The 27,550-nt window shown below is 35.7% G+C and overlaps 1 protein-coding gene across 1 annotated transcript; it reads right to left on the bottom strand.

Annotated features, from left to right (window-relative positions):
• Nucleotides 1-412: 412 nt before the first annotated feature.
• On the bottom strand, nucleotides 413-27,550 carry LOC105199266 (neurogenic protein big brain). The gene is made up of 4 exons (XM_011166272.3): nucleotides 26,825-27,550; nucleotides 23,726-23,852; nucleotides 4,848-5,052; nucleotides 413-3,406 (listed from the first exon to the last, which is right to left on the bottom strand). Exons 1-4 carry the CDS (start codon nucleotides 27,132-27,134, stop codon nucleotides 2,252-2,254), a joined length of 1,797 nt encoding a protein of 598 aa, XP_011164574.2. The 5' UTR covers nucleotides 27,135-27,550; the 3' UTR covers nucleotides 413-2,251.

The following is a 27,550-nucleotide window of genomic DNA, read 5'->3' as shown; positions in this document are numbered from 1 at the left end:
TTTTTGGACACAGTAGTACATAAAGAAAACTTTTCGTTTAATTTATAACTTTAGAAAAAAAATAAATAATGTAGAAAATGAAAAAAAGTATTCTTCGGAGATAAATTTAAAAATAATTAACGGCTTTTTATGTATTTTATAGATATATTTATTGTCAGTATTTTCTAATATATACTACATTATATATATATATTTATACTAATGTCTGCCCATATAATATGTATATATTAGAAATGTGTATATACGCACGTATATAAACATAACAGTTATCAAACTTATACAATTACTACGATATAAATCAATAAATACACATAGTATGTACAAATGCTTATAGGATGATTTTTATGACGTTTACGGAGAACGTGGCTTTACTTCTCTCTCTATAGTACAGCATTCTACATTTGACTTTGTCTTTTTATAAAATTTCTATTATTCATTGGTTGGATAGCATAAGTGAGATTGAGAAGTATGATTAATGCCTCATATAAATGATTTGCATTTTCTGTCGATCTTTTGTAAGAAATTTCTAAAATGAGTATTATTTCATACAATTGCTAGCGTATTCGGTCTTTAAAGAATTCCTTGGGAGTATTTTATGTGCGGACTAAATCTAAAGCTTAATTGAATTCATAACTATATAATACATAAATTTTGTAATTACTCAGCTGGCATCAATTATGTCTGCTATGTGGCTCACAAACATTTATATTTATTTGAAAAATAAATGAAAGGAGTTACACGTGAAATTTATTCCAAGCTACCTATTATTTTGCATAAAAAGAAATTTGCAATTACGAAGCACGTGATCAATCTTCCGCTAATTCATTGAATGCTGTGTAAAACGCTACAAAGCTTATTATCCAAAGAGGAATATAGACTCGTTTTCATTTTTCAAAGAATTCACTTGACCTTTGAAATTGATTTTGCTACACAAATATCGAGAGATAATATTTCTAAATCTATAATATTCTATATACATCTTCATAATCGTACATTTAATCGTGCTTGATCGCCATTACAAATAATCGAGTCCGAATTCAGATCACAAATAGAACGTTTAAAATTTAATTCGTTGATGTATCCCTTAAATAATAACAAAAAATTATTAACTAATAAGATATTGACGGAATAAAAAATCGTGACATCTCCGACACGAATGACAAAAAAGAGATTAAAGAGTTGTGTTCTTTACTATATATAGAATATATTTACAGATTTTTCTATTATTTAGATTATCTCTACCATTGTCAGAATGTTCTTGTGCGATTTTTTTCGTTATAGAGCCGTCACAGTGATCATTCATCGTGCGTTTATTACGATGTGCCACTACAGTAATTTGTATAAATATATTAATTTATATAAATGCGTGCGCGCATTTCGAATATAATATCGATAAAATTATGCATTTAAATTCTACAAATAGAAAAGAATAATATCTAAAGAGTTTCCGGTTTTTTCATTTGGCTGCGTCACTGTGCGAAAAAATTAAAACGATTCTGCGAGTGAAGCTTTCGTGAAGAAGTCAGTGCATCGCTTCTTCGCAGGGATTTGGCATAATGGTATCAGCTGAATCGGTAGAATTAATATTCTTAATATAGGCAAATTAAATTTAAAAAATTTATATTTACATATAAGCGCAATGGTGTACAACGAGCCGGCTCGAAGATCAATCCATCCTTGACGTAGCTAAAATTTCTTAGCATGTTATGCTAAATTTATTGAGAACAATGCTTCTATATATTTTTGTGTATTTCTTAATTTTATTACTTCTATGTTTTATGTATTTTCATTGTATGATATTTCCATAATCAAAAATTTAATATTATAAAACATCGATAGGAAAGTTCCTCAAATTGGCTCTCTTCCTCTCAACACGCATCGTGCAGAAGCACACAGTACAATATATACGCTAGTGTGATACATATTTACAAAAATGCCAAAATTTATTAATACAACACTAATACTATAATAATAGTGTTGGTCCTATCATAATTATTTCCATCTTCCATACACAGAATGAAACAGAATTCTCAAATATAAAATGAGATTTCATAGAAATCCAATGCTATTGCAAATATTATTTTTTGTGACGTGTCAGGACAAATTTAATTCATAGTTTGGAATGGAAATCTTTATTGGACCACGAGATTCCTAAAACATACACCGAGAAGCTACTCCGTCGGTGTACAGAGGCGAGGTGATTTTATGATCGCACAGATCATGGCCTGTTGGGTCTATCGTTAGTCTACAGTCAATACTGAGGATTCGGCGAGTTTCTTTGGAAGTTACTCTGCACGCTTTGACTTTGCTGAAGAGGTCCGGCTGGACTCGGTCTTCCCTGGTCGCGGTACTGCGGCGGTCCATTGGGCGGACCCGGGGGTCCAGGCACCTTGCCGTAATTTCCCCGCGAGGAGCTCTGATAACTGCCGTACGCGGAATCGTCACTGCGTCTCGACAAGTGGCCGTACATGCTCTCGGGTCGCCTGGAGCTCGCACTATTATCCGAGTTGCTCGATAACGGTCCGTTTTGATGTTGTTGCTGCTGCTGCTGTTGTTGCTGTTGCGGCTGCTGCGATGGCTGCTGCGATGGCGGCTGCGGCGGCGGGTGATTCTGTATCGAGGATTGTCCGCTCTGACTGGATTGCTGCGAATTTTGACTGCTCGGCGGTGGTGCCGGCGCGCGACCGTAAATGGTAGATCCGGTGGACACCCCATAGATACCGTTTTCCCGAGTACTGAGACCCGTGGAGATCCCGCGGATACCGTAGATACTCTGCGTGCACTGCTGCAGTTGGTTCTGCATATTCTGGTTGGTGCTGTTGTGATTCTGCGTCTGGTTCGGTGGAACCCCGCCAAGTCCGGGCTGGATCTCACGGGTACCGTTCTGACAACCATTCTGACCTAGTCTGATGGGATACAGACTCTGCGCCGGCACCAGCGGGCCCGGCTTCGGGATCATTAAACCATCCCGTGGTCCCGACGTCGACTTCGCGTAAACGCTCTGAGAACGATTCAGATTGGCGCGCGTCAATGGCGGTGATTTGCAATAGAGCGACTTGGTACCGCCGTAGATCGACTCGACCCGCTCCAACGCGGACGGTGGTGCGCTGTAGATCGACGTGGACGCGCCGGCAACCGGACGATAGGTCGCGTACGCGCCGGGGAACTTTGGTCCATTCGGCTTGTCCAGATCGTCGTACGTGTCCTCGTCGGATCTCATGGACGAGTTGTCGCCGTCGTCCATGTCGCGTGAGTCCTTTGTGCGTCTGGAACTCAGGACGTATTCGTGCAGCAGAGCCGCTACGGCACCTCCCGACAGCGGACCCACCCAGTACACCCAGTGATTTTCCCAACGATTCATCACGAAGGCCGGACCCAACGCGCGCGCTGGATTCAAGAAAGGACTCTGAAAAGTTTAGAAAAAGAAAATTATTAATGTTTGTAATTGCAATGTGGATTGTTAAAAATAATTCTTCTTGTTAAAGAATTGTGAATGCTTAAATATGTTTTAGCTGAAAATTTTGCAGGAAATTATAAATCACAAATAGCTGGTTAAATATTTTTAATGAATTGTAAAATTTGATTTTACGTGCATTACGATATGTTTGATTTATTTGCACTGGACGAGACAATCGGACAAAGAAACGGGCGAAGATATTTAGGAATTTCACACTAAAAGCAGTGAACTTGTTCGATTTTGCAAGGGGATCAACATTCAACACGCGTAGAACGTTGGTTTCGACATTTTTCGTTTTGGGGTGCATTGTACACTCGTTCCGGAGCAGGTGGGTCCAGGATCAAGTTCTTTCTTTCACCTCCCTGCTCGCCGTTCTCCACGAGCCCACCCTTCTCCCCCGTACAACGGCAGGTGCTCTTTAAAGATGCGGACGTCGGCCCGATTGGAAAGAGTCCAACAGACGCTTTTGGGCAGAGAGTGGTTGCAAGAAACAACACGCACAGCGGAAGAAGAAAGCAAAGAACGCTGTTCTTTCTTTAATTACGCTTATGCTCGTAGAAAAAGAAGTATTTTTTTTTCCTTATGAGGAGTGTGTTATTTGACATAAGAGAAACATATTATAGAAACTTTAGAATTCCTTTTTTAGACAAAGAACTATCTTGTTAATGATAATTTTGTAGTAATGGTCTTACAATGAATTATAAGATTATAATTATTAATAATAATAGATTTAATTCGTAAATTGAATTACATTTTATGCATCATACTTTAAGAACTTTATTATAATTATTAAGAGATCAAAGATTTGTAGATTCAAGTAAAGTAATTAAAGTAATCGAAGCACACACATTAAAACACGTAATCAGGAGTCGGCAAATTAACGACGTATTTAAAAAAAAAAATGTAAAATAGATTCTACAAACTTATATAAAACGTAAAATAAGAAATAAATAGAAAGTTTTTTTAAAATAATAGATACTAAATAACAATTTTATTTTATTTTAAATACACATTTTAAATAATGTTATTTTAAATACGACTGAGCTTTGTTTACAATACTAGTTTTCGTTTTTTGATTTCAATAAAAAAAAGTTAATCAAAATTAATCAGTTGTAAAAAAATTATTTGAAATATTTATTTAAAATTAAATTAGTATTTTTCTTTTTTTTTCTATTTAAAATAAAAAATAAGAAATAGATTACAAAAAGTTATTTAAAATAATAAATGCTAAATAATTGTTTATTTTATTTTAAATATACAATTTAAAATAATATTGTATTTTAAGTACGGTCGACTCTTGTACATCATAACAATAAAATTATTAGATAAATAAAAAATAATAGTTAATTATGAAATTGTATAATTGAATGATTATGAAAAATAAACTTACGAAAACGAGAGTAGCAGCTGTATAGGCTGCTGCCAAAACTGCAGAAGCTTTTGAAGAAATCATTGGCAGTGATCTAGGTGAGTCCACAGAGAAATGGGCTAGCACGATAAGCACCGATAGTGCTATTTCGATCAAAAGTCTTTCGATTGGGCCTCCTAGCCGACCAGGAGACGTCAGAGTCTGCGTACTCGAAGGTGTAGTTACTCTGAAATCAAAAGAAAGATTCAATAAATATTGATTTATCTAATTAACTTTCTCTAATTCTAACTTTGAATATTAATGTGTTTTGCATAAATGTAAAATTTAGCTACAATTACATTATTAATAACTTCATTATTAATTACATTAATTGATATTGTGTATTACAAAGAATTATTAATTATCAAAAATCACTTCTATATTTTATTTTGATTTTTATAATTTTTTCGCACACACACAAGATAATCGTTATAAAATAAAGACCATTCCTTTAGGACGTCAGAAAATTATCGATCTCTCGCCAAATAATATCACATATGGTCCTCTATATGACAGTAGCGTCAGTACGTAGAAGTTATGTCGCAACCGCAATGTATAATATACGATGATTTTCCTATTGAAACCTGCCGCGAGACATGCACCCCGCATAAAAACCCCCTGCGGTAAGTTGGTCCCAGCGGTGTAATGTTTATATTAGCTAGTGCATCCTCGAGCCCTTAAACGTGACCCCGAGGCTTCCTCTCGTGACGTTTCCCTTGCATAAAATTCTCGTTGATTTTCTCAGTTCATATAATCATATGGGGTCGCAGAGATCTGACCTCCACACAATCATATCATATATAGATGAGTGCTCGTACGCTCGCATTTCAGCCACTTCCGAACTCGAGTTTATTTGTTAAAATGCGTCGAGGCTGAATAATATATACAAAGTTTTTTGAAAGAAGCTGCAATAACTTTTTTAACTTGAGGAAATTAATTCAAACTTAATAATTCAAGATAAACTTTAAGATAAACTTTCTTAAATTTTTAAAAGAGAAGATTAAGTTGTTACGGAGAACTTATTTAAAAATATTAATTTTTATGCTTTTTTATTATTTAATCACCTTGAAGTTTCCTCTTGCTTTAATTGTTTATATTTATTTATTTGACGATTGTTTCCTTTATCCTCTGCTTCTTCGTAACAAGGTTTCATTCATGCTGTTTACACATGCATAGATCATGCAAATGGCTTTGTTCAAGATTCCTCGAGTACAGAATTCACAAATTTCAATGAAATTACCATAATCACGTTTCTCGTATCATTTTCTACCTCAGACACCTTTGCGATCAATTCGTCGGGGTTTGCGCACAACGATGACAAAGGCACAAAGATGCGAAAGTACGCTCGTGATTTTAACATCTAAACATCTATTTAATATCAAGAACAGATAGAAATAGGTGTTTGCAAAATATTTAAACAACTTATAAGATTGTTATCTTTCCTCCTCGTTTTCTCCCTTGTTCTAAGCTGTATACATTTAATATTGCATAAACAAATATAATTTTCTGTTACAATAATAAATAATTCTGAAAGACCAAGGACGAGCACCATCAAGAAGATATAAAAAATTTTTTTCTTGTAACATTTATTTTCATAACTATTACAATACTAATCTCAATCTAACTTGGTCTTTTTCAATTGCACGTTATAATTATAAAAAAAAATTACTTCTTGCGTCTACAATCTACATATTGCGGAAAATGGGTTTATACATTGATCTAATAAAATCAAAATATACATTAATAAAATTTAAATTAAACCTATATAGAAAATGATCTCTGAAACATACGAATTATTGGGCTAGAGTTTCCTAAACATTGATATCGTACTCGTTATTGTATTATAAAATTAATAATAATTTTCTTTTATCCTAAAAATATTTTTTCTCCATTTCTTCAAACACATATTGGATTCTCATCTATGTTGTGTTTTAAGAATAAATCTTATTTGACCAGTTCAGAATTAATCTTTCCTGTCCCTCTAAAATTGAAATCGACATTCTTCAAATTTATGCATACCAAAGATACCACTAAACAGATAAATTCACTCGGTAATGTCTCACGAAGGAGTTTCGACAGGAATACACCTGTGCAGAAATACACCGGTTCTCGCCCCTCGCAACTTTACCCTGTTTGATCGCACGATCGCGATTAATCTCACCGCTAAATACTGGGCTCGAGTTGCAATTCGCCGCCCCTCGCATTCTTCCTCCTCGTCGTTCACGAAACACCCCGTTTCGACCGCCGCGGTCGCAATGCAAATGACAATGTTCACTCCCCTTCCCATCCTCTCTTCGCTTTTTCTCCACCCAACGTGTCACAAGAGAGCGAATTGATGAAATCAGAAATGCAGATCATGACCGCACAATTGGGATCAACTGCGACAGCAGACGAGAGTCCCCGGTCGGATAAGGGAGAAAGGAACGGCAGCATTTTTATATTTACGTATATACACGCGTGCCCTCGCGTGATAAGCGGATTTTTACTTCTTCTGCGAAAAAATCGTCCGGCATTTCCCACGTGGATACGTTACGCTGTGATCGACGTGTGAATGCACGAGAACTATGTATTTTTCTCTCTGTGTGAGAGAACTTTGCTAAATACGATTCTGTTAAAAAGCTCTATGGAAGCTCTATCTCCAATGAATGCGTATTATTCACAGTATTTTTTTTTTTTTTATTGATTTTTCCAGCAATTCTCAAATGACGAATTACATGTGAAATTAAAAGTGGAATTTTTAATCTTCCATGTCATTATTAATAAAGAGGTAAATACTTCTAAAAATTTTTTTAAAAGCTACCGCTGTTGCAAACAGAAATGAAGAAGCCTTTTGTCATCTATTTGTTACGATTTATTTAACTGTGTGATTTTTTTCATGCATTTTTGAGCCCGAACTTTATTGTCTTCAGAAATGACGTATTATTTTTAAACTAAATAGGACTGAAATTTATTTTTTATAAATACTCTTTATTATAAGCCAAATATAAATAAAACAATCGATACTAAATTTGCTGTAGCATATATTGCTGGAGATGTAACTTCAAGAAATGATTCTCTTTACTTTAAAACCTCATCGAGCTTTACGTTTAACATTTTTTTGTGTCTTGGATGATATTTAATCTATCTCATCTATTTAGATGTTCTATTCTACTAGATTATTTTGTACACGCATAATACGCTTATTGTTGTTGTAGCTACTGGCTCTCGCGAGGAACGGCGATCTCGTATGAAAGGCGAGGCGAATGCACGTGAGGAGTAGCTTCATGGGAGAAATTTGACGAGGTTTCGGCCCGAAGGCGGGCGCGTTCTCAGGACTCGTCGTGCGTGATGAAAAGCGCGTGGTCATCCAGGCGAGACATGATGGAGGAAGGTTTAATCTTGCGTGCACTTGACTCGAGAGCCGCAGCCAGTGCAACCTGTGCACCGTTTTCGCGATTCACACGAGGGGTGAGAGAGACGCCTCATTGGCGCAAACCCCCAGGGTACGTACGTCGGTGCGCCCGTTTTAAATAAATTTCAATTCAGGGGGAACGGGGGGGTAAACGGGGGAGGGGGACAAGGATATGTATCACCCCGAACCCACCCTCCGTTGCGATTAACGAGCTATTGATACCCCCTTCCGCGTGCTGGACCACAAATCCCCTTCTCGAACCTTGTCGGGACGTGATCAACCCCCTCTGTCCCGGCTCGCCACTGCACCAAATTCTGGACACTCCAAACCGCTTCAGAATCCCCTTGTATGAGGAATATCGCACATGTGACGAGCACGATAAACGACGAAAGCTCAAAGGGCTCGGAGAGTGATGCGTTTGCTTCGATACCATTATAAAGTCTTGGGAAAGTTCAGATGCTGACGTTAACATGGTCAAACCATGAAATTAGAACGTAGTGTGAACCGTAAAGTCGTTATTATCGAAGGCGACGAAGGTGGCACGACGATGAGTTTGGTTTCGTTGCGGACGAAATCGAAGATCCGTATGTGAAATTTACATAATTCGCAACGTTTTAACTTCTAATAAAGAAAAAGTCTTGATTTAAAAAAAAACCTGTGTTTTAAATAATAATATAACACTTGAATATGTTAAAAATTTGACACAAAAATTTTAACAAGAACTGATATTAAAATACAAAATGTTTTCTACTCTGCACAAATATCACAATAGTAAAGTTAAAATTTGATAACACAAATTCAAATTTGTTATAAATTTGAAAATATCTAAAGAATCATATTTAAAAATATTACAATGAAATAATTCTTAATAAATTCTCTTTAATAAACTCTTCTTTCTTAATAAATTTCATTTCTTAATAATTTCAAATCTGTTTGTTCTTTTTAATATATTAAAATGTTTAACTCAAATAATTTATTCTAAATGATTATTGCAAGTGTCTCAACATTTTGAGAAATGATAGACTTTATTCTAATAGCTAATGCGTCGCGAATTGTGCAAACTAGATATCTCCAGCATGCTATCGGTGGGATACATCTCTTTCTTCTCAAGATAAGAGTTCGTTTTACAAGAATGAAAGAACGTAGAAAATGCCGCATAGCTTCAGTGGGAACCGGACCCGTATCGAATAACCGTGGGAGCAATGCATAAACGTCAAAATGCTGAAATTATTACTCGGTGTGGTTATTATTGTAATCCCTTCAGCGCACTGTACGCCAAGTTCATCATCATCATCGTCATCATCATCATCATCATCATCATCATCATCATCCAAGTCTTCTGCGTGTCCCGTCATTACAATAGCTCGCCTCAACCACCATGGGTTTTCTTGCGCATTCGATGCATCCGCCTACTTTTACGTTCTCCTTTCTCACTTTCAAGACTGGCGTGTCGCCGCCGGGACGCGGGCCGATGATTTCGGGTTTCATCTTTTGCGTTCGATGCGGTTTCTTACGCGAGATGTGAGCCGCGTCGTAACAAAGCACAGGAATTCCTCTAAAAGGGGCGAAGATATCGGAGAGAAACAGGTCGCCCTACAATTCCATCCTCCCGTATTGTTTATGGTTGAATGGTAGGGACAGGAAGCGCGCGTACGTCGATTAAAATACCAGTAAATTCGCATAATGCGCCCATTCATTTTTTTTTTTCACTTGAAGCGAATTGTAATGACACGTAATTTACCTCGACTGTCATTGAGACGTGAAACACTCGTTGCATTATATTATACTTATTACAATTCATAATTTTCTTTTTTAGTTTCTGGACATGATATATCAAAGAGAGGCATTTCTCCACCAAAGATGACAGTAATGATAATAATATACTTTCTCTTTCTATATATCTTTACTCATCCAAATGGTCTCCTTTAAAGTCTTAATGTCATGCTGTAATAAGTCATCGACTGTAGACTTAATTGCAAAGCGAAAGCATTTTCGATGCACGAAGGAAAGGAAGTTGCATGGATTAAACGAAACCTCAGACAAAGCAGCACGAGGTAGTAATACTGCGGAAATAGCAGGGTCAAGGGATAATTGTCAGTATCCCTTCTCAAGACGGCTGCAAGGGAGCGGACTGCGAGAGCAGTGCGATCATTTGCTGAGCCTGTTCAATAATATTCCAAATGGACGAGCCTTCAAAACAACTCTTGGTACATTCGATTGCCGCTCTTCTGGGTAGCACATTAACAGCATACCGCTTAGCTGACTTGAAATGATTTAGATAAAGATAAACATCTAAATAAAAATTTAGATAAGATAAATTACATCTAATTGTATCTTAGATAACATAATAATGATTTAATTTTAATTTATCTAAAGACAAGATTAAATTATATATGATTTTATTTAGATAAATTTGTAGATAGTAATTGCAATTGAGTATATAAAAACATATTCATATTTTTATTTTATAAAAATAAAAATTCTTCAAATAATTTAATCTGTCCAAAAATATTCTGTTTTGAAATCAATACGCAAATAAGAATTTTTTACAATAAAAAAATATACAATTTATATTACATAATGACTGACAAAGTTTCTTGTAAAAGTTTTCAAATTTATAGTTTTGGGGTAATTTTTACATTACAGTGCTACTAATCTGTGCAATCTTGGCTGCATTTCGATACACATATACATTTCCAGTATACATTAAAAATCTATAATTCGTATTCGTATTACGTATTATAAATTTTTTTGTACTGGCAGTAAATTTTTGAACGCAACCCTGTTAACACTAAAAAATTTTCTTGTCAGGCTAAATGATAATTTGGAGGGTGGAGCTACACACAATATTTTATCCTTGTTTTTCATATTATCTTAGATCATTTGAAAAAGTAATGCTTCTTTCATTTTAGATTATAATGTATATTATCTTTATTTTTATCTAAGTTAAATAAATAAAGTTAAATCAAGATAATATACACAATAATACTTGCAATAATCTTATAGATAAAGATACAATAAAGCTTTGTCTTATTAAGATGATTATCTAGATAGCTTTATATTAGATAACGGTGAGTACTTAAAAAGAGAATTACTGTTTGTCAAATTGTACAAGATCTTTCCAAAATATAATTAAAAAAGTAATAAAGTAATAATATAAATTAAAATTTCCATTTTGCTATTTTAATCAAATCGCGTTTTTCACGGTTGATAGATAGATATTGTAATAATCAACCATGATTTAAGAAGGATCTAGGCCCGCATGTAGATGCGGGGACGGAGTAAGAATCCTATTGACCTTTTAGGTATGCGGAGGACCACGCAGCTGCCCTAGAGCGAGAGCGAATCGCGCATCCTTCTTCGTATAGATCCCGTATAAATCGCCTGGCCGCGCCTTCGTACGAGGATACACGTGCCGGCCACATGTTGCACAAAAGGAATCCTCCGTGGTCCTTTTTGGGCGCCGTATAGCGTAAGTCGCCGTCACAAAGGAGCTTTAAGGCCCCATAAATGATTCTCCTTCGTCGGGGGGCACAGTCGAGGGGTCCGACGACGCGGCAGATGTTCTACGTCTCCGAGCCTCCGAAGACATCTATCGGTGCCGGACACGCTTAAGGATATATAACACCGGTAGGATTAAGAAAAAAAGAAAAGGGACGGAAATTCATGATCGAAACTCGCGTAAATGTCTGACAGCTTCCTCGTGTTCCGCGAGCCGTGTCGCACGCGATATTAATTTCGGCATGGGCTATAATTTGAACCGTCGACATGTGTAATCTCTCCAGGATTGGGTAAGTTAATGTATCTTTTTAATTGAATTAAGTTTAAGTTAATGACTTATAAGATTAATATAATTACATTAAAAATTACATGAACAAAAAATTTTCTCAATTAAAAATTACATCAAGATTAAGTTAAATTAAAAGTTAATTTTGAAAACATTATTCGTATTAAATTAGAAATTTGTAATTTTTTAAAATTAAGTTATTTAAAATTATAATATAAATTATCAAACAAATTTAATATTTTATTTGTAATTTAAATTTATGTCAAATAACAAAGAAATATTTTTATAGGAGAATGTATTTTTTCTTTTAAATTCTTTTTACATAGTTAAATTTTTAACTTGGAAAAAGAACTTAATAAATTGAAATTTATATGTGTTTCAAAAATAACCAGTTAAAGTTAAAAATTAAATTTTTTAAAATCAACTAAGTTAAAAGTTATTAACTTTATTATTTAATTTTTAACTTTTTAACTTGTTGCCACCAAATCCTGAATCTTTCAAATTTTATGTGAAGCAACTTGATGTATACAAATATTTAAAAAAATATTTAAAAAAATTTGAACATATTGAGCGCTGGCTAAAATATTTTAATTTTTTTATTTAATGGTTTATGAATTATATTTTTTAATTTGTTTTAATATTATGCGATATATTTCGCTATAAATTTGACGTGTGTCTAAAAATCAGCGATTTGAATCAGAAAATTATCAGAAAGAAAATGTATATTAAAAATTGTTAAATACGAGTTTAACACTATCAATCATTTTTATGTCATCATTTTTTAAAGTCGTTTAATAAAATATTTTTTTACATTACAATTTATTTTTACTTTATTGTTTGTATCTCAAATCAAAGACAAGATTTGACATGGGTATCTTGTTGAACATAAATACACTTGAGCTATACAAGTGATCTTTGAGTAATAATACTTCAGTTATGAAAAATCGTGAGAGGCGACGTGAGATTAGCGCCATCGAGAATTCTCGCCGGCATCTGTGACATCTTAAAATAGTGCACAAGATTTCGTCCGTGTCACGGAGCTAATTTTGAAGTATAAAACGCGACGTACGCGTGCATCCAATCCACCGCTCCACAGGGAAGGAATGGAAAGGAGGTTGTTGAAAACGAACACGTGGTTGCGACCATCTGTTGGCATCCTACTACTCCACTCAAACTTAACCCAAACCGGCTCGCTTAATAGTGGAAGTGCTTTCTTTCTATTTACGGGATCCGCCGATGTTGGCGGATCTTACAATAGTTACAATAGAGCTTACGGTTTTTTGATCCGGGAGCATCATGTTATTTGACACATATGTACACAATCGGAGAATTAAAACAAACGCGTAATATTTAACAATATTATAATACTTACAGTTGTACATATCAACATTTATGGATCAAAAATAGAAGAAATGATTAATCTAGATTATAATTTTTATAATATAAAAATTAATAAAAAATTATATGAATTAGGAAATGGATTTCCTAGTCGAAAGAGCAACACCAACTTTTATCAGCGTAGCTTTCACACGCTAGATTTATTTCTCCAAACGCGGCAGAAGCTCTCACGTTTTTGTTTAGTCTAAGAACGCTAACATATATACGAAAGTATAAAATGTATGTTTCTTCACACTTATCTTTTTATGCAAAAGAAGAAACAAGTTTTTTCTGTAACTTTGGGAGAACATCTTCCTACTAAAAAGAAGTAGTTAGCTCGACTAAAATTTTCAACTGGATTAAATTTTTTCAGTTCAAGTATTTATGTATTTAATTCAAATACGTAATATACTTGAACTTTAATTTAAGCATTTATATACATTAACTTAAATATTTAAATACTTTGAGTTGAATAAATTCAATTAAGTTAAAAATTTTAGTCAAGTTATCAACTTTTTTTACTCAGCGTTAGAAACTCTCTTATAAACGTTCATCTTGATTAACATCATCTTGATTAATAAAAAAAAAAAAAAATTTTTTTATCAAAATATATGTTCAAAGAAAGTCTAAAATTATTGACACATCAATCGCATATTAAAAAGAAAGTTATGAACTTATCAATATTTTACTTAATATCTTTAAGCCAATCGCTGATTGCAGCTGTGTGATAAACGAGCACCGAATGCTACTTAATTCTTACTTTTAAAGAAATGAGTGAAAGGTACCGTAAGCACCAATACAATACATGTCATCGAAAACATAACGTATCGATGAACGGAAGAGAAAGTTCAACCGGTCTTCCGAAGCTGTCCCGAAGGGACACGGAATTCTTGGGCGTACTTTTGTATCTCTTTTTGATAAAAACCATTTCAGGCGGTTAAAGCATTTCTACGTATCGAGAAAGACCATTCTACCTGACCCACCTGGCTTTTACGTATTTTCGGCTCGAAACGTCGATTTCTCTTGTATCCGTCACGTAACAAGAAAAATGAATAACCACTCATTACAAACTTATGTAAAATTACGTGTGCGTTGCATTACCGAATTCATTACAATATATACTCTCGGGTTTGTGGTACAATTATCTTTAATAACGTTTTATTATAATTCATCTTTTATCGTATAATTATTGCGCTTTGCCAAAACGCGAATCAAACGCAATAATTATTATGTTGAAATAATTTTATGTTGAAAACATTTACTTCTATTAATTCAACAGGAAAACATCAGGCTTAAAAAAAAAAAAAAATAAAAAAAAAAAAGGTTCAATCTGTAAAAACGCGAATAACGCGCGACGACGTTAGAAATAAATCGAAATAAATCGAGGAAAAACGAGAATCGATTTTGTCGATATGAAAGGCTTTTTGAGGGACGCGGATTAAGAACTCAATATCTAAGATCCTTCAAGGAGACGCGAATATTGCATGTCACAGCTAAATCTTGCTATATAAATCACGCTTTCCTGATTGCAGGATATCCCGAAAGCAAAGATGAACCTCTATCATCTTTATGCAAATACCTATCGATTTGCGATGGAACATCTCGGTATATAACACACACGAGAATAACTACTATCTCACAACATTGAATTATGAGATAATGCAACTGCACCGTGCGATAATGCAAGCGTGAGATAATGCAACTAAACCGTTTGTACATCAATTCTAAGAAACTGTAAATAAATTTAATAATATATTATATGCTTTCTAAAAAAGTTATAGATATATAAAAAAGTAAGAAGGTTTTAATTAAATCTTTAATCTCGTGTTTAAAACAAAAGTTTCCTATATGATTATCTTTTTTATTCTATTTACGATAATTAGGACTTTTAATTTCCAAGTATTTTATTTCTACGTTTAAACGCAATGCAGACCGAATCGATTAGTTATTTGTTTTAATTTTATAGCGCGAAATCCGCACCTGCCGAATAAGGAATAAAGAAGCAAAGGATAAGGGTGGCGCGCACGCGAATCCTTCGAGGAATTGTTAATCTCAGATAGTAATGGTTCGACGACCACTTATTGTTAGAAGGGCGCCACTATATTCGCATACGAGTACGAAAGCCGTGTGGCGAAGCTGTTTTCATTCCTGAACATCCGGTTCGCCACGCGCACCGCGGGTGTCTTTCCTGACGTCACGACACACCTGCCACCTCACAGCTGTTTCCTCGATTCGTGGTAATGGCGAGGAACCCTTTTGACAAATAGGTTTAACTTCATACACCCTGCGAGGCTTTCTTCGATTTTTTTAAAAGTATTTGAACAACTTAAATAAAACCTTGGCTTCGCAAACTTTGTATTGTTCATGTTCACATTGTTCACAATAGTCAGCAAAGTATCCTGATAGCTTAAACTTCACGGAGCGTGACGGCAGTGGAATCTCTTTTAAAGTTTTCATGGAATCTGTAAAACTGAAATAGTAAAAAAAGAAAGAATGCCAGGAGAAAGGGAAGGATTATAACGATTAAAAAAAGGAAAAAAGAAGAAAGGGATAAAGATTTCCTTTGTCGAGTAAAACTTGCATTGTCACATTTCTAAGCATAACTGCATTGACGAATGTGACAATGCAGTTAATTTTATTTAATTTTAATTTCAATAACAAGCTCTCAATGAATTAATTTTATAATTTAATTTTTCCGTAAAAGCTTCGCTGTAAAAAACGAATAAAAATTTTGTTCTTTTATCTCGATTGTACCACAAATCGTTAAAAACATACTGATTCTATATTGAGAGAAATTTATCATATAGCAAGTTCAAGAATATACTGAGACTTTACGTTACCGGCTTTCTTCCACTCGCAAAACCGATGATTTCTTCAGGTCGCAGAGTCCGAGGACTTTTATCTTTCCGCACGATTGCACCGGTTTTATCGCTACTGCGAGAGTCATATTCTCGAATGCGTTTTGCTCCGTGACCTCGGAATATTCGGGCAGAAATTATTCGAGCGGATTCGCTTTGCATAGATTACGGAACCGTAAGCCGAACTTTATTGGCGGCCCCGTAGTTTCGGCGCCGCCGGAGGAACTAGGTCTACCCACGGCAGATTGGAAACCTATCGATTGAGAATATCGAGAGGAAACCTTGTCTGAAAACACGTCCGTTTACATAATACGTCGTGTGCGTTTACCTGACGCACGTGTCTCGACATTTCAATAGACTAATGCGTCCCGGACGCATCCGATTTCGCGAACGGAATAAAGGGCATCTTCCTTCGTGACATACGCGCGCTAATCCGTAATATAGGGGAAAAGGTAGTAACAAGCACCCATTTAAATTTTATTTAATAACTTTGTTAATAATAAATATTTTATATTAAAACTTGAACGATTATATTCTTCAAAGTGTTTAAGAGATTCTAGATTCAAAGTTATGAAATATTTATACTTAGAACGATTTATAAAAATGTGACGACGATATGCATAATGTATAGAAAAGAAAACAAGATGGTAATATGGTTACCCCAAAAATAAATTTTTAAAATTGATTTTGTTTAAAAAAACACATAGTATATTCTGGGATAATAAAATTATAAATTTTTAATTTTCTATTTTTTTAAATTTTTTCCGTTCAGAAACATTACAGATAAGGATTATTTTATCCTTGTTTAACATTAAACTACAAGGATAAAATAATATCTCTAATATTAACGCAGCTCTGTAGAGTATCAATCGATTTATCGAAGAAATATTTTACTATGAAAATCTCGCTTATGTAACCATATTAACAAAATGCTATGCTATTGAATAATTTTGCATAACTTTAAAATGTGTATAACCGAATAAAAAGTTAAATAATTAAAAAGAAATATTCGAGTATTATACATACATTTGTGTGATAATAATTTAAAAATAATAAGGAAATATTGTATGTATAATTATATGTTAAAATGTACCTTGAAAAAGTTTCAAAATGCTGAAAAGTAAAAACGCCTTATATTTGATTGTCGATTTATTTTGTATTGGCATATTAGCGTCACTACATAACGGCAGGCTATTAAACAAATAATTTCATATAAGTAATTGTCTTAACAATGAAACTGTTGTCCTAACTGTTGTCCTAACACAGAAAAAAATTTAATATTAATTAAATCAACAATTTATTTCATATATAAGCAAGAATATAAAATCTTCTTGGAAAAATTTATAATTTTAAACAAACATAATTTGCTTACATAAAGAGAAAAATTTTCTTGCAAATTATGTCTCTTTAAGATTATAAATTCTTTCAAGTAGATTTTATTTTATATTCTTGCTTTATATATGAAACAATAAATTGTTGATATTAATTTTTTTTCTGTATAAGCATTGATCATTGCACCTAATAACGAAGATAATAAGAATAATCATAATACTACCTTCTCTCCTAAATTGTAGCAATTGAAGAAACAAAATTAAATTTACTTACTTTGAGTTTATTTTTAAATATTTAAATCAAAAACAATATTATTTAATACTTTTAAATTCAACTTCAACAAAAAAGAAGTTGTTATGAAATGAATGATGTAATTTTAGAAGATACAATACAAAATTAAAATAGAAAGATACTTTTATTAATATATTTATTAATAATATTATCTTTACTTATTTCAATTATACAGCACTCCCAAAAATATAAATCCTACGCACGGTCTAGTTTGCTTGGATAAACGAAAAATTTTATTTTATGTGAACAAAATAACTTTTAAATAAAATTTCGTTTTTCAAAAATGATTATCCTTTTTATTATTCTTCAGAAAAAAAATTACTCCCCTGCCAACGCAGTAATGGAAAAATCCTGTAAGTGCGCGTAATGAAGAGGTGACAGTAAATTCTTCACGGATAGTTAAATTCGCGACTGCCGTTTCGAGTATTTTTTTTTCCCCTCCCTCTTTTACCATCCCGTTTTTCGACCCGGATAGACTCACTTTGGGGTTTATCGGATGGTTTTTATATTTATTACTCCGCGCGCGCGCGTGAACGCCGGTCGGCACTGAGAACGATTCCAAACGGGAACGAGGACGATAGGGGCGCCAAAACCCATCCCTCGGTGGTTCCCCATAATTTCTTTCCCCCCCGGGTCCCTTTTTCAGCCCTCCACCCTCTCCCGGAAATCGCCTCCATGCGTGTTTTACACCCGCCGCGCCGTTAGCCAACAAAGTTGCAACAGATGCAAGTGCACTCTTCATACTCTCGCTCTTTCCCTCTCTTTCTCTCGATCTCACGCCCCGACTTTTTTTTCTGTACCAAGCTCGCCGGTATTCCCTCGAGACGTCTCGGGAAAGGGCCCCGTCGGCCCCGTCCGGTTAACTAGAGTATTGTTCGATTATTATTTCGGTACATATCGCGCACTTGTTACCTCTTTGTGCGGTCATATGGTGGCAGGAGGGTGACCGGGCGAGTGTCACGAGATGGAAAACGTGACGAGATATATTGAAACGCGCAACATTAACTGGATGAGTAACAAAAAAAAGAGATAGTAACATGCGAAAATTAAGAATCTTAATTGTGTGACTTGGATACAAGTTATAAGACACCGAAATTTTGGACAGCATAAGAAACGGTCGAGTAGATATCGAGTTAATTGTAGAAGATAAACAGTAAATTTTTTGCAAGTCAGAAACACGTAAAGAAGATGGTAAATCACCTTGTAGATTTACTTGCGATCCCTATGAGGGAGACGTAACTCGTTAATATTAATGATCAGCCCGCAGCTGATGCACTCTACCACGAGCCAATAAATCCGATATGTATCAATTCAGTAGGATAGGTGTATCTTAATAAAAGCAGAAGTGCAAATAAAACAGGTGATAAATGCAAATATATTTTAAAATATGTGATTTTTGTTGACACTGATATATTACCATACATCGTACACTAATTGTAAGAGAAAAATTTTTTTGAATAAAAAAAGTACGTTTTCTTAAAACCATATATTTTGATGCAAGCAATTGTATATTCTGTTTAAACAACAATATTTATTTTTAAGTAAATAGACGTATAAAATTTATTTCTTCATTTTATTTACAAACATATTTTAATTAAGAAATTTTTAACTTGACTGTAAAGTAAATAAGCTATTGGGACCCAGCGAGTAAATAATTTTGTTGTTGTAAGATATGTTTTTCTCTCAGTGTAACAAAATATCAAATTATCACATAATAAATAATTAATAATAAAAATAAAGTGAATGATGATGAAAGATGTAAATTAAATTAAGTATACATATATGAAGAATTTTTATATAATAATGGAAGCGACTAACGCAGCATCATGTAATGTAGCTCGATCTGAATATTCAAATATAGCTGTAAACAGGATTGGACCGTGTATTTCAAGATTACGTCTACACGGGTTTTTAACATAAACAGTACGTGATGTTCACACGAATCTTTTTTTCTTGTAGACAACACAAACGTGTAAAATATGTAAACTTTGTAAATTGAATATTACAGAGCAGTACAGAAAAAAGTATATAGTTAAATTTTAAAATTTTAATACGATTTTAATGTATTAATAATGAAAATATGTAATATTAAATATACAACATTTAAAATTAAAAAGTTAAAGAAAATGACAGATTAAATTTTCATTTTATATAACATATCAGGTTCAAATTTTTTATGATCCGTAGTTAGTAGTTTACATAAATGACATTTTATACATAGTTTACGTAAACGCACAACCCTGGCTGTAGAGTTGTTGAAGGAAGTTATAGGTAACTCATCCGTGTGGTCCAAGTACCCCGAAGACCGGCGCCGAGCGCAGACACGCGACGCGAAGGTAAAGCCAAATTTGGCGAAGTACACCACTCGGCGGTGAAGAAAGGAGCCGAAGAGAACGGGACGAAGAGAAGAACGGACAATGATCTCCGCAAAGGCGGGAACATCTGCTTCGGCAGCAGCGGCCGGCGCCGTCGCCGCCGCTACTCTTCCAACGCTCGCTTCGCAGCGTGTCCTCCTTCACGGGCCGATCTGCCCGATCCCAATGCCGTGAAACTTGTCCCACCTAGATGGTGTGCATGCATAGGTATTCATTATCCTCGTCCTCTCCTCGCCTGGCGGTGCCGGCTCCTCGCCGCCTCACACTCGCGCGTTCCTTTTTCCGCGCGATCTTTTTTGGTCCACGGGGAAACATCTGCGGCAGCTGCGAGGCGGTGGACCGCCGCCGGGACTCCGCTTCTCCTACGAGGCAGGTGCTCACCTTCCGAGGTTCTCCCTCGCCTGCCAATTACGCGTGCCTCTTTCTGCCTCTCCCACTTCTCTCTCTCTTTCTCTCTCTTGCCGCTTCTTCGTCCCCCGCCTTTACAAGCTGTCGTCGATCTCTTTCTGCCCTTCGTTGCGCTGCCTTCACCGGTTTTTTCTCTCACCTTCTCTCGTTATCGTCCCTCCTGCACGCTCTCGTTTTTATTCTACCCACCGCCTCCCTTCCGCCCCTATCTCCGGCTTCGATCACCTTCATCCTGTTGCCCTCGTGCCAACTTCTTACATTCCTTCGAGCGTTTTAACATACTCCCCTTGTCTTCTCAATTATTAAATAAGTTATTAAATAAAGTTAATAAACGTATCCTCTATTTTTTTTTTTGGTAATATTATATTTTTTATAACTTCCGATAATTATTCGTTATAGAACGATAGCTTCTTTCCACGCGTCTCCTCGATGCTCCTTTTCTCTTTCTCTTCGCTCTTTGGATTTTAATTTCTTTTATTTTGCGCGCCGACTTTTTCTCTCGTGCCAACTTGTTGCATTCCTTCGAGCGATTTAATATGCCTTCATCTTCCCTAGTTAATCATCAAGGAGAAGAGAGAGAGAGAGAGAGAGAGACATTATTCGTCGATATTTGTCAAACGAGATATTTCTCGTATATTACGGTGACTTCGCACGCTTTCCCGCACTTTAAACGCTTCTCTGTAAATTAAACGAGCAATAAACGTAGCGCAATTATTTCAAGCATTCCTCGCATCGCTTCTTCCCTTTTCCGTCGTCGCCTTCATTCTCTCATCTTCCCCGTGGCTCTCGCTTCGTTTCACGCTCCTTGCACTCTTTCGGCTTTCTCAGCTGCTGCCTGATCGAAAGGACGATCTTACTCGCACTCCCCCGAAACACGATGCGTACTGCTTCTTGGTCCAGCGCACGGCTCCACACACGCACACACACGCCGCCTTCCCCCTTTCTCTTTTTTTCTCGCCCTTTAGGGATGGAAGCCGTCTGCCCACAGGCGAGATCGAAGCACGTGCATCGACTTGCATATATCGAGGGGGCTATTTGAGAATCGCTCGTGAGGTGTTCGTGCTTTCGTACGTCGTAACATTTCTGAAGCGAATTGGGATATTCATGCCTCAGAACGGACTCGTAATGGACCGTATTTTTATTACACTCCCGTATTCACGTTGTGTCGGCGGGTCGAATTTGCGTGCGTAAGAAGTGCATTATCATATGAAACCGTTATATGCCCGGCTTGTTTACATTATGCGATACGTGATGTTCCACGAGATGTTTGGAGGAACTTATCTACGGTCGCCGTTGCAAGATACGCGTGACATTTACAGTCTGCAAGACTCGCAAATCTTGCCAGATTGTAAAAGTCCTTGCAACTTTACGGCCAAATTTGTCGCATATTTATAAACCAAAAAAAAAAGCATCCCACAAGCTTTTAAACGCCACGTTCTTTTATAATCTTTTTACGCATCCCTTATGCGCTCATAATGATAAAACTCGTTTTGTTATCGCTAATGACACGTCCCTTAAAAATTTCGTTTGAAATTATCAAAGAAAGACGTTTACGAGACATTGAAATTATCGAAGAAGGAAACGTTTGCCTGCGTATGACCGAGATGAAACAGAAATCACGATGGTAGATATTATTTAGGCTCCTCCCGAAACTTGCTCAGGCCACCGGCCGCCGCCGTACGAACACTTGGAAGAAAACTCGGCCCGGCGGCTTTGGATGGGCCACATGCCTTCCTGGTTCTCCTATCTAGCAGCTGTCCTCACAAAGCAGTGTATCTCATTCCGATCTTAACACTGCCAAGCACCAAGGACCCACTCTACTTTACACGTTGAATCACGCCGATTTTGTTATAATTATTTATTATATTGTCATACCGTTAATTAAAATTGGATATTTTGTTGATTATTTATAAGTGATTAGGTATTAGAAGAATTTAAAAGCCCAATACAAGTCTAACGTCAACTATTTTTAGAACTTTAGAGATGTATATTCATTCTAAAATTTTATAAAGCAATTTAAATGAATGAATAAATTGTAAAATTGTAGCTCACAAAGCAAAAGTTGGTTATGATCAGAGATATTAACAGTTGTATACTTTTATATCATTTTTTATATTCTTCTCCTATATTAAAAATCTAATTTATGATATGTTAATGTTTTGATTAATTTCAGTATAATACTGGAAATACTTGCTAAATACATGAATCACAACTTTACAGACAGCTTCTCGCTAGATGTAAGAGAAATCATCGATATTTACGAATGACCGTGTGCCTTACGATATGCACTTAATTGCAGTTCCAGTCCGTAAATTCTTATAAGTACGAGAACAAGTTGGATCGATTTCATCTAGAATAGCAGCATAAAATTGAAATCTGGATTCGTTTTCTGTAAATTCTTCGAAGAAATAAAATTGCTCAAAGAATAAAAATACCAAAGACCTTCTAAGCACAGTAAATAAATCGTGTCAAATTTAATGCATTTCGTATGTCGATCTCAATTTTTCTGTTAATTTAACACAAGATAAAAATGTTAAGAAATAACACAAATATTATATAAGAAATTAACAAAAAGATAATATCACTGACAGAATTTTGAAACAAAATTGTGGAAGCATATTTCTTCAGTAAAATTAACATTATGATATGTCGATACGTACATTTCATTCATTTACTTTAGAATTTATATTTGAAAACTACACTTTTGCCATTTATTCATTTACCTGTAAATAATATTATTTTAACACTGAAAAGTGTTGAATATCAATTTTACATAAAATATTCATTCGGATATTATCAGATATATTAAAAATTCAAAAAAAAAAGAAATGTTAACACAAATACAAAATACTTTTTTTATATAATGTATTATAATAATTAATATTTTTGTAGCGCTTTCTCGTCAATTATTTCAATAATTATTCTAAGGGAGCGTGGAGGAATATTTTCAAATTTTTCAATGTTCCAACTTCAACGTTTGTTGACGGCTTGCGTAACGGACTGAACTATTTTCTACGTTGGTTTTCAAAGACGAAACTTACCCATAGAGCATCGCCGCCCCAGCAATACCGCCACCGCATTGTGCCGCCACGTACAGCACCGCACGAAGTGGGGAAATCCGTCTGCACAAAGCGAACGATACCGAGACTGCCGGATTCACGTGTCCACCTGCGTGCAAAAGGTTTTCCATATAAAGGGGAGGGAAGAATCAAAGAAGACACATGGAGAGATTGCGCGATTCTTCTCTCGACTTACACCCTGTCGCTTGATCCACGCTTCTTTCCAGTGGCTTTCATCTCCATTTATCCTTTTGCGACCGAAAATTGTAACGTTAATAAATTCAAGGAGAAATAATTGCCCGGTGACACGAGTTATAAAATTGACGAGCTCAATTACGGTCGATGGCTCGGGTGAACCGGGCAAGAATAATGCGCTCCGTTCCTTCTCGCGAGGCGAAAAATAAAAAAAATATCGTAAATAGCTTGACGCATCTCAAGCGGTTTTTTTTTAATTTTTATTTATCTTGCTGCACAATGTAGAGTTAAACATTTTTATCTTGAATTCTTGAATCAATAAAAACGCTCGTCTCGAATAAGAAAGATTTACACACAAGTTCGCGTCCTGGGTTAATATTTTTCTCAATAAATTCTTCGCAGAGTTTAAAGATGCCAATTAACATCGGTATTATTAAATTGATCGTCAATTTGATATTTGATATTATTTAATCTAGCTTTAATGTAGAACTGCGTTTCAAGACCGAAAGTGATCGGTGCGCAATTTCCAGAAAATGTATAAATTAATGCTAAATATTATCTGGCCCTAAGATCCAGCTTCGACTGCACCAGGTAGATTTCTACTTATTAAGTTTAGACATTTTTAATTATGTGCAAGCGACGAGCTCGACAAGCCGCGGCAGAATTAAGTATACGCGTTCATCGCGCTCGTTCGCGGAACGATATAAGCGTGTCAGGGAGCAAACGCGAGATCGGGTTTCCGGTATATAGTACGAGGACCGAGAGTTTATTATACGCATCGTATGTCGCGTATTGTGCGCGCCGGTGGAACGTACTCCGAGAGTGACTATACATACGTTCCGACAGACACGCACAACACGGTAATGTCGGTCGCGCCACGCCGGCGTAATCGGTTAACGAGCCAATCGAGGGAAATCGCGAGGGCCGTCGCTCGTGAACGATATATACGAACATACAAGAAGGAACAGAATCATTGGCGTAACGAGATCGTCGAGTATTGAGTAGTTCGCGACCCTTTGCGTAATTAGTCTTTGAACGCTTTGTAGAAGATGCGCGCGTTACGTGCACGCGGATATAACGTAAAACGCGTGTCAATTAAAATCAAGCGGTCTGTTACACGCGTATGTGATAATTACACTTATAAATGTTTATAGGAAGAAATTAATAATTGGATAAAACGCAATAATGGAATGAAAATACGCGTAAACGAAACGGAAGCTCTCTAATACTTCCTCTTTTGTTTTTGTAGAGAAAAAACGGGGATCGTGAGATATATACCTCGTGTAATTCATATTGAATTCTAAGGGCAATCGTTAAAATTACTTCCTTAAAGTTTATTTAGGATGGTTAATGGTCATTAGTGTTCGCTGCATTTTTATAAAAGCTGAATTTTAGTTTTGCAGATAGTAACGATTTTTACAGATATATGCTCTTTAATTTCGAATCAGTGTATTATTCATTGAAAGACAGTGAATAGTCTGATATAACTATATCATTTAATGATACATGGAGTGTTTTTCAGTGACAATACATTGATTTAGTTAGTGAGAGCATCCTCTTCTTAATTAGAATCACTGAAAAATAGTGAATAGTCACTGATAATTATAATTATAAGTGTAGCACTGCGAATCAGTAAGATTCTACTGGTTCAAATTTAGAGAGTACTCTCTACGTAATTTTGAGATGTATGTTATACTTGTATGTTACTTTTTTAACTTTAGTTTAACTTGAAGATCTTGAATGTGACATTCCCAAATAATAACGTAATAAAATTTATGTGTCACAATGTGTGTATGAGTTCGGCTTATAAATTTATCATGTAGTGAAAGGAATCATGTGATGGTCATGAGCCATTTATGTTACAAGCATAAGAATACTCTTGCGATTACTTTACGTTGCATAATGCTTCTATTAACAGCAAAGAAATTATTAAAAATATTGTTTGTCAAATATAATGTGTATTTTCTAAAACTTTCATAAACCTTTGTTTTGTGACATTTATTGCGCTAAAAATTTTTTTTATGTTCAAGTAGATATTTATTTTAATATTGTTTTCTTGATTAAAACAATATTTTCTAAGTTCACAAATAAATTATTTTGCACTAATTAATATTTATTTAAATCAAGATGATGTTAAGATAAACGTATTTATTTGAACATAAAAAAACTTTTTCCAGTGCAGCGTGTAACTTATTAGTATGTTTATAATAAAGATACCTTTTATTACATTAGTTGTTAGTATTCCCCTATTATCTCATAAACGCATCCTTTTTTTCTTCAGTAAATTACAAATTACGTTCATTCTATCTACCCGATAAACTTATACCTCTAAGGTAATTGGTAGAACTTTAAGACTAACATAGTATTAATAAGAACTGTGTTATGTTATTATTTACTGATTTATTTAAAAAAGAAGAAATGGTATTTCACCCCCTTTTTTCCTCTACATATTAATCCTCACTGGCCCAATTGGATAATGTCAATGTGACTTCATAACATGATTTTTACATTTTCTTTTTGCATTTTTAATTTACAGGATTTAAATTTCACAAAGTCAAATTAACCTCTATTTCCAGCAGGCGAGAGTTAAAAGTTATATTGAGACATAAAATATATATAAAAGTTAAAATTACAATCACAATTAACTTTTAAATTTATTATTGCAAAATGGCCGATTGTCAAGACTTTCAAGATTCCAATGAATATCTTGAAATTAAAACTTCATATACCATTATAGATGCATGCAAAGGAACATCGTTATCACACATTCTTCCTTAACAAATTGTACTTCTGGAAACTCGATGACAGATGTATGACAGATGTATGTACCTATCGCCCCCTACTTGTTCATCATCTTTCGCAAAAATGTAGCTACAGCACTCTTACCGCTTATGTGGCTGAAGATGAGGGAGATCGCGGCGATGGCGAAACCGGAAGCTACAGCGGTCGCTAACGCGGAAAGGCCGCTTCCGGATACGGAGGAGGCGGCGGCCGCGCCGGCCACTACGAGGCAGAAGAGGAAAGTGGCGAGGCATTCGACAGCCACCGCTCGCCACAGCTCCAAACTGCGAGCCTCGACGGCTATGGGCGCCTTTCTGTCCGTCACGTCGGCATTGTTCTCCCGGAGAGCCGATAGTCTCGATAGGATGGTGACAATGTGCGCGTCCACCTCGCGCGTCAACGTCTCGTTCGCCATTCTCGGTCCCTTTGTTTCGCGATCACCGGGTGAGGAAAAAACAAAAGAAAGACACGACGAGAGATAACTCTCAGAACATGTTCCTCGAAGACGCGGACTGTCACGTGCACTTCTTCTTTAACGAGAGAACCGCGATCACTGATCGGAGATCACTCGTTCTCCACCACTCGTTGCCACTTTTGAATCTGCGGACGGAGAAACTTTTAGAAACTGATTGTTCCTCCTGGCGTCCCTCGCGTCTCGTGACGGTGATTCCCGGCGATTCTCTCGAGTGGAACGAACCCGGGGGTCGTGTGCGGCGCGGGCGCGGGCGCAGTCGGGCTTCGAACGAGGGCGCACTCCGTTGTTGCTGCACCGGCAACGCGCTCGCGAGTGACAAGCCGACGTAGTGGCGAACAAGTGGACCCTGCGGAGTG

This window comes from Solenopsis invicta, chromosome 7 (assembly GCF_016802725.1).
Source record: "Solenopsis invicta isolate M01_SB chromosome 7, UNIL_Sinv_3.0, whole genome shotgun sequence".
In the NCBI taxonomy this organism is placed as follows: Eukaryota; Metazoa; Arthropoda; class Insecta; order Hymenoptera; family Formicidae; genus Solenopsis; species Solenopsis invicta.
This window is presented reverse-complemented; position numbering and strand designations above follow the sequence as displayed.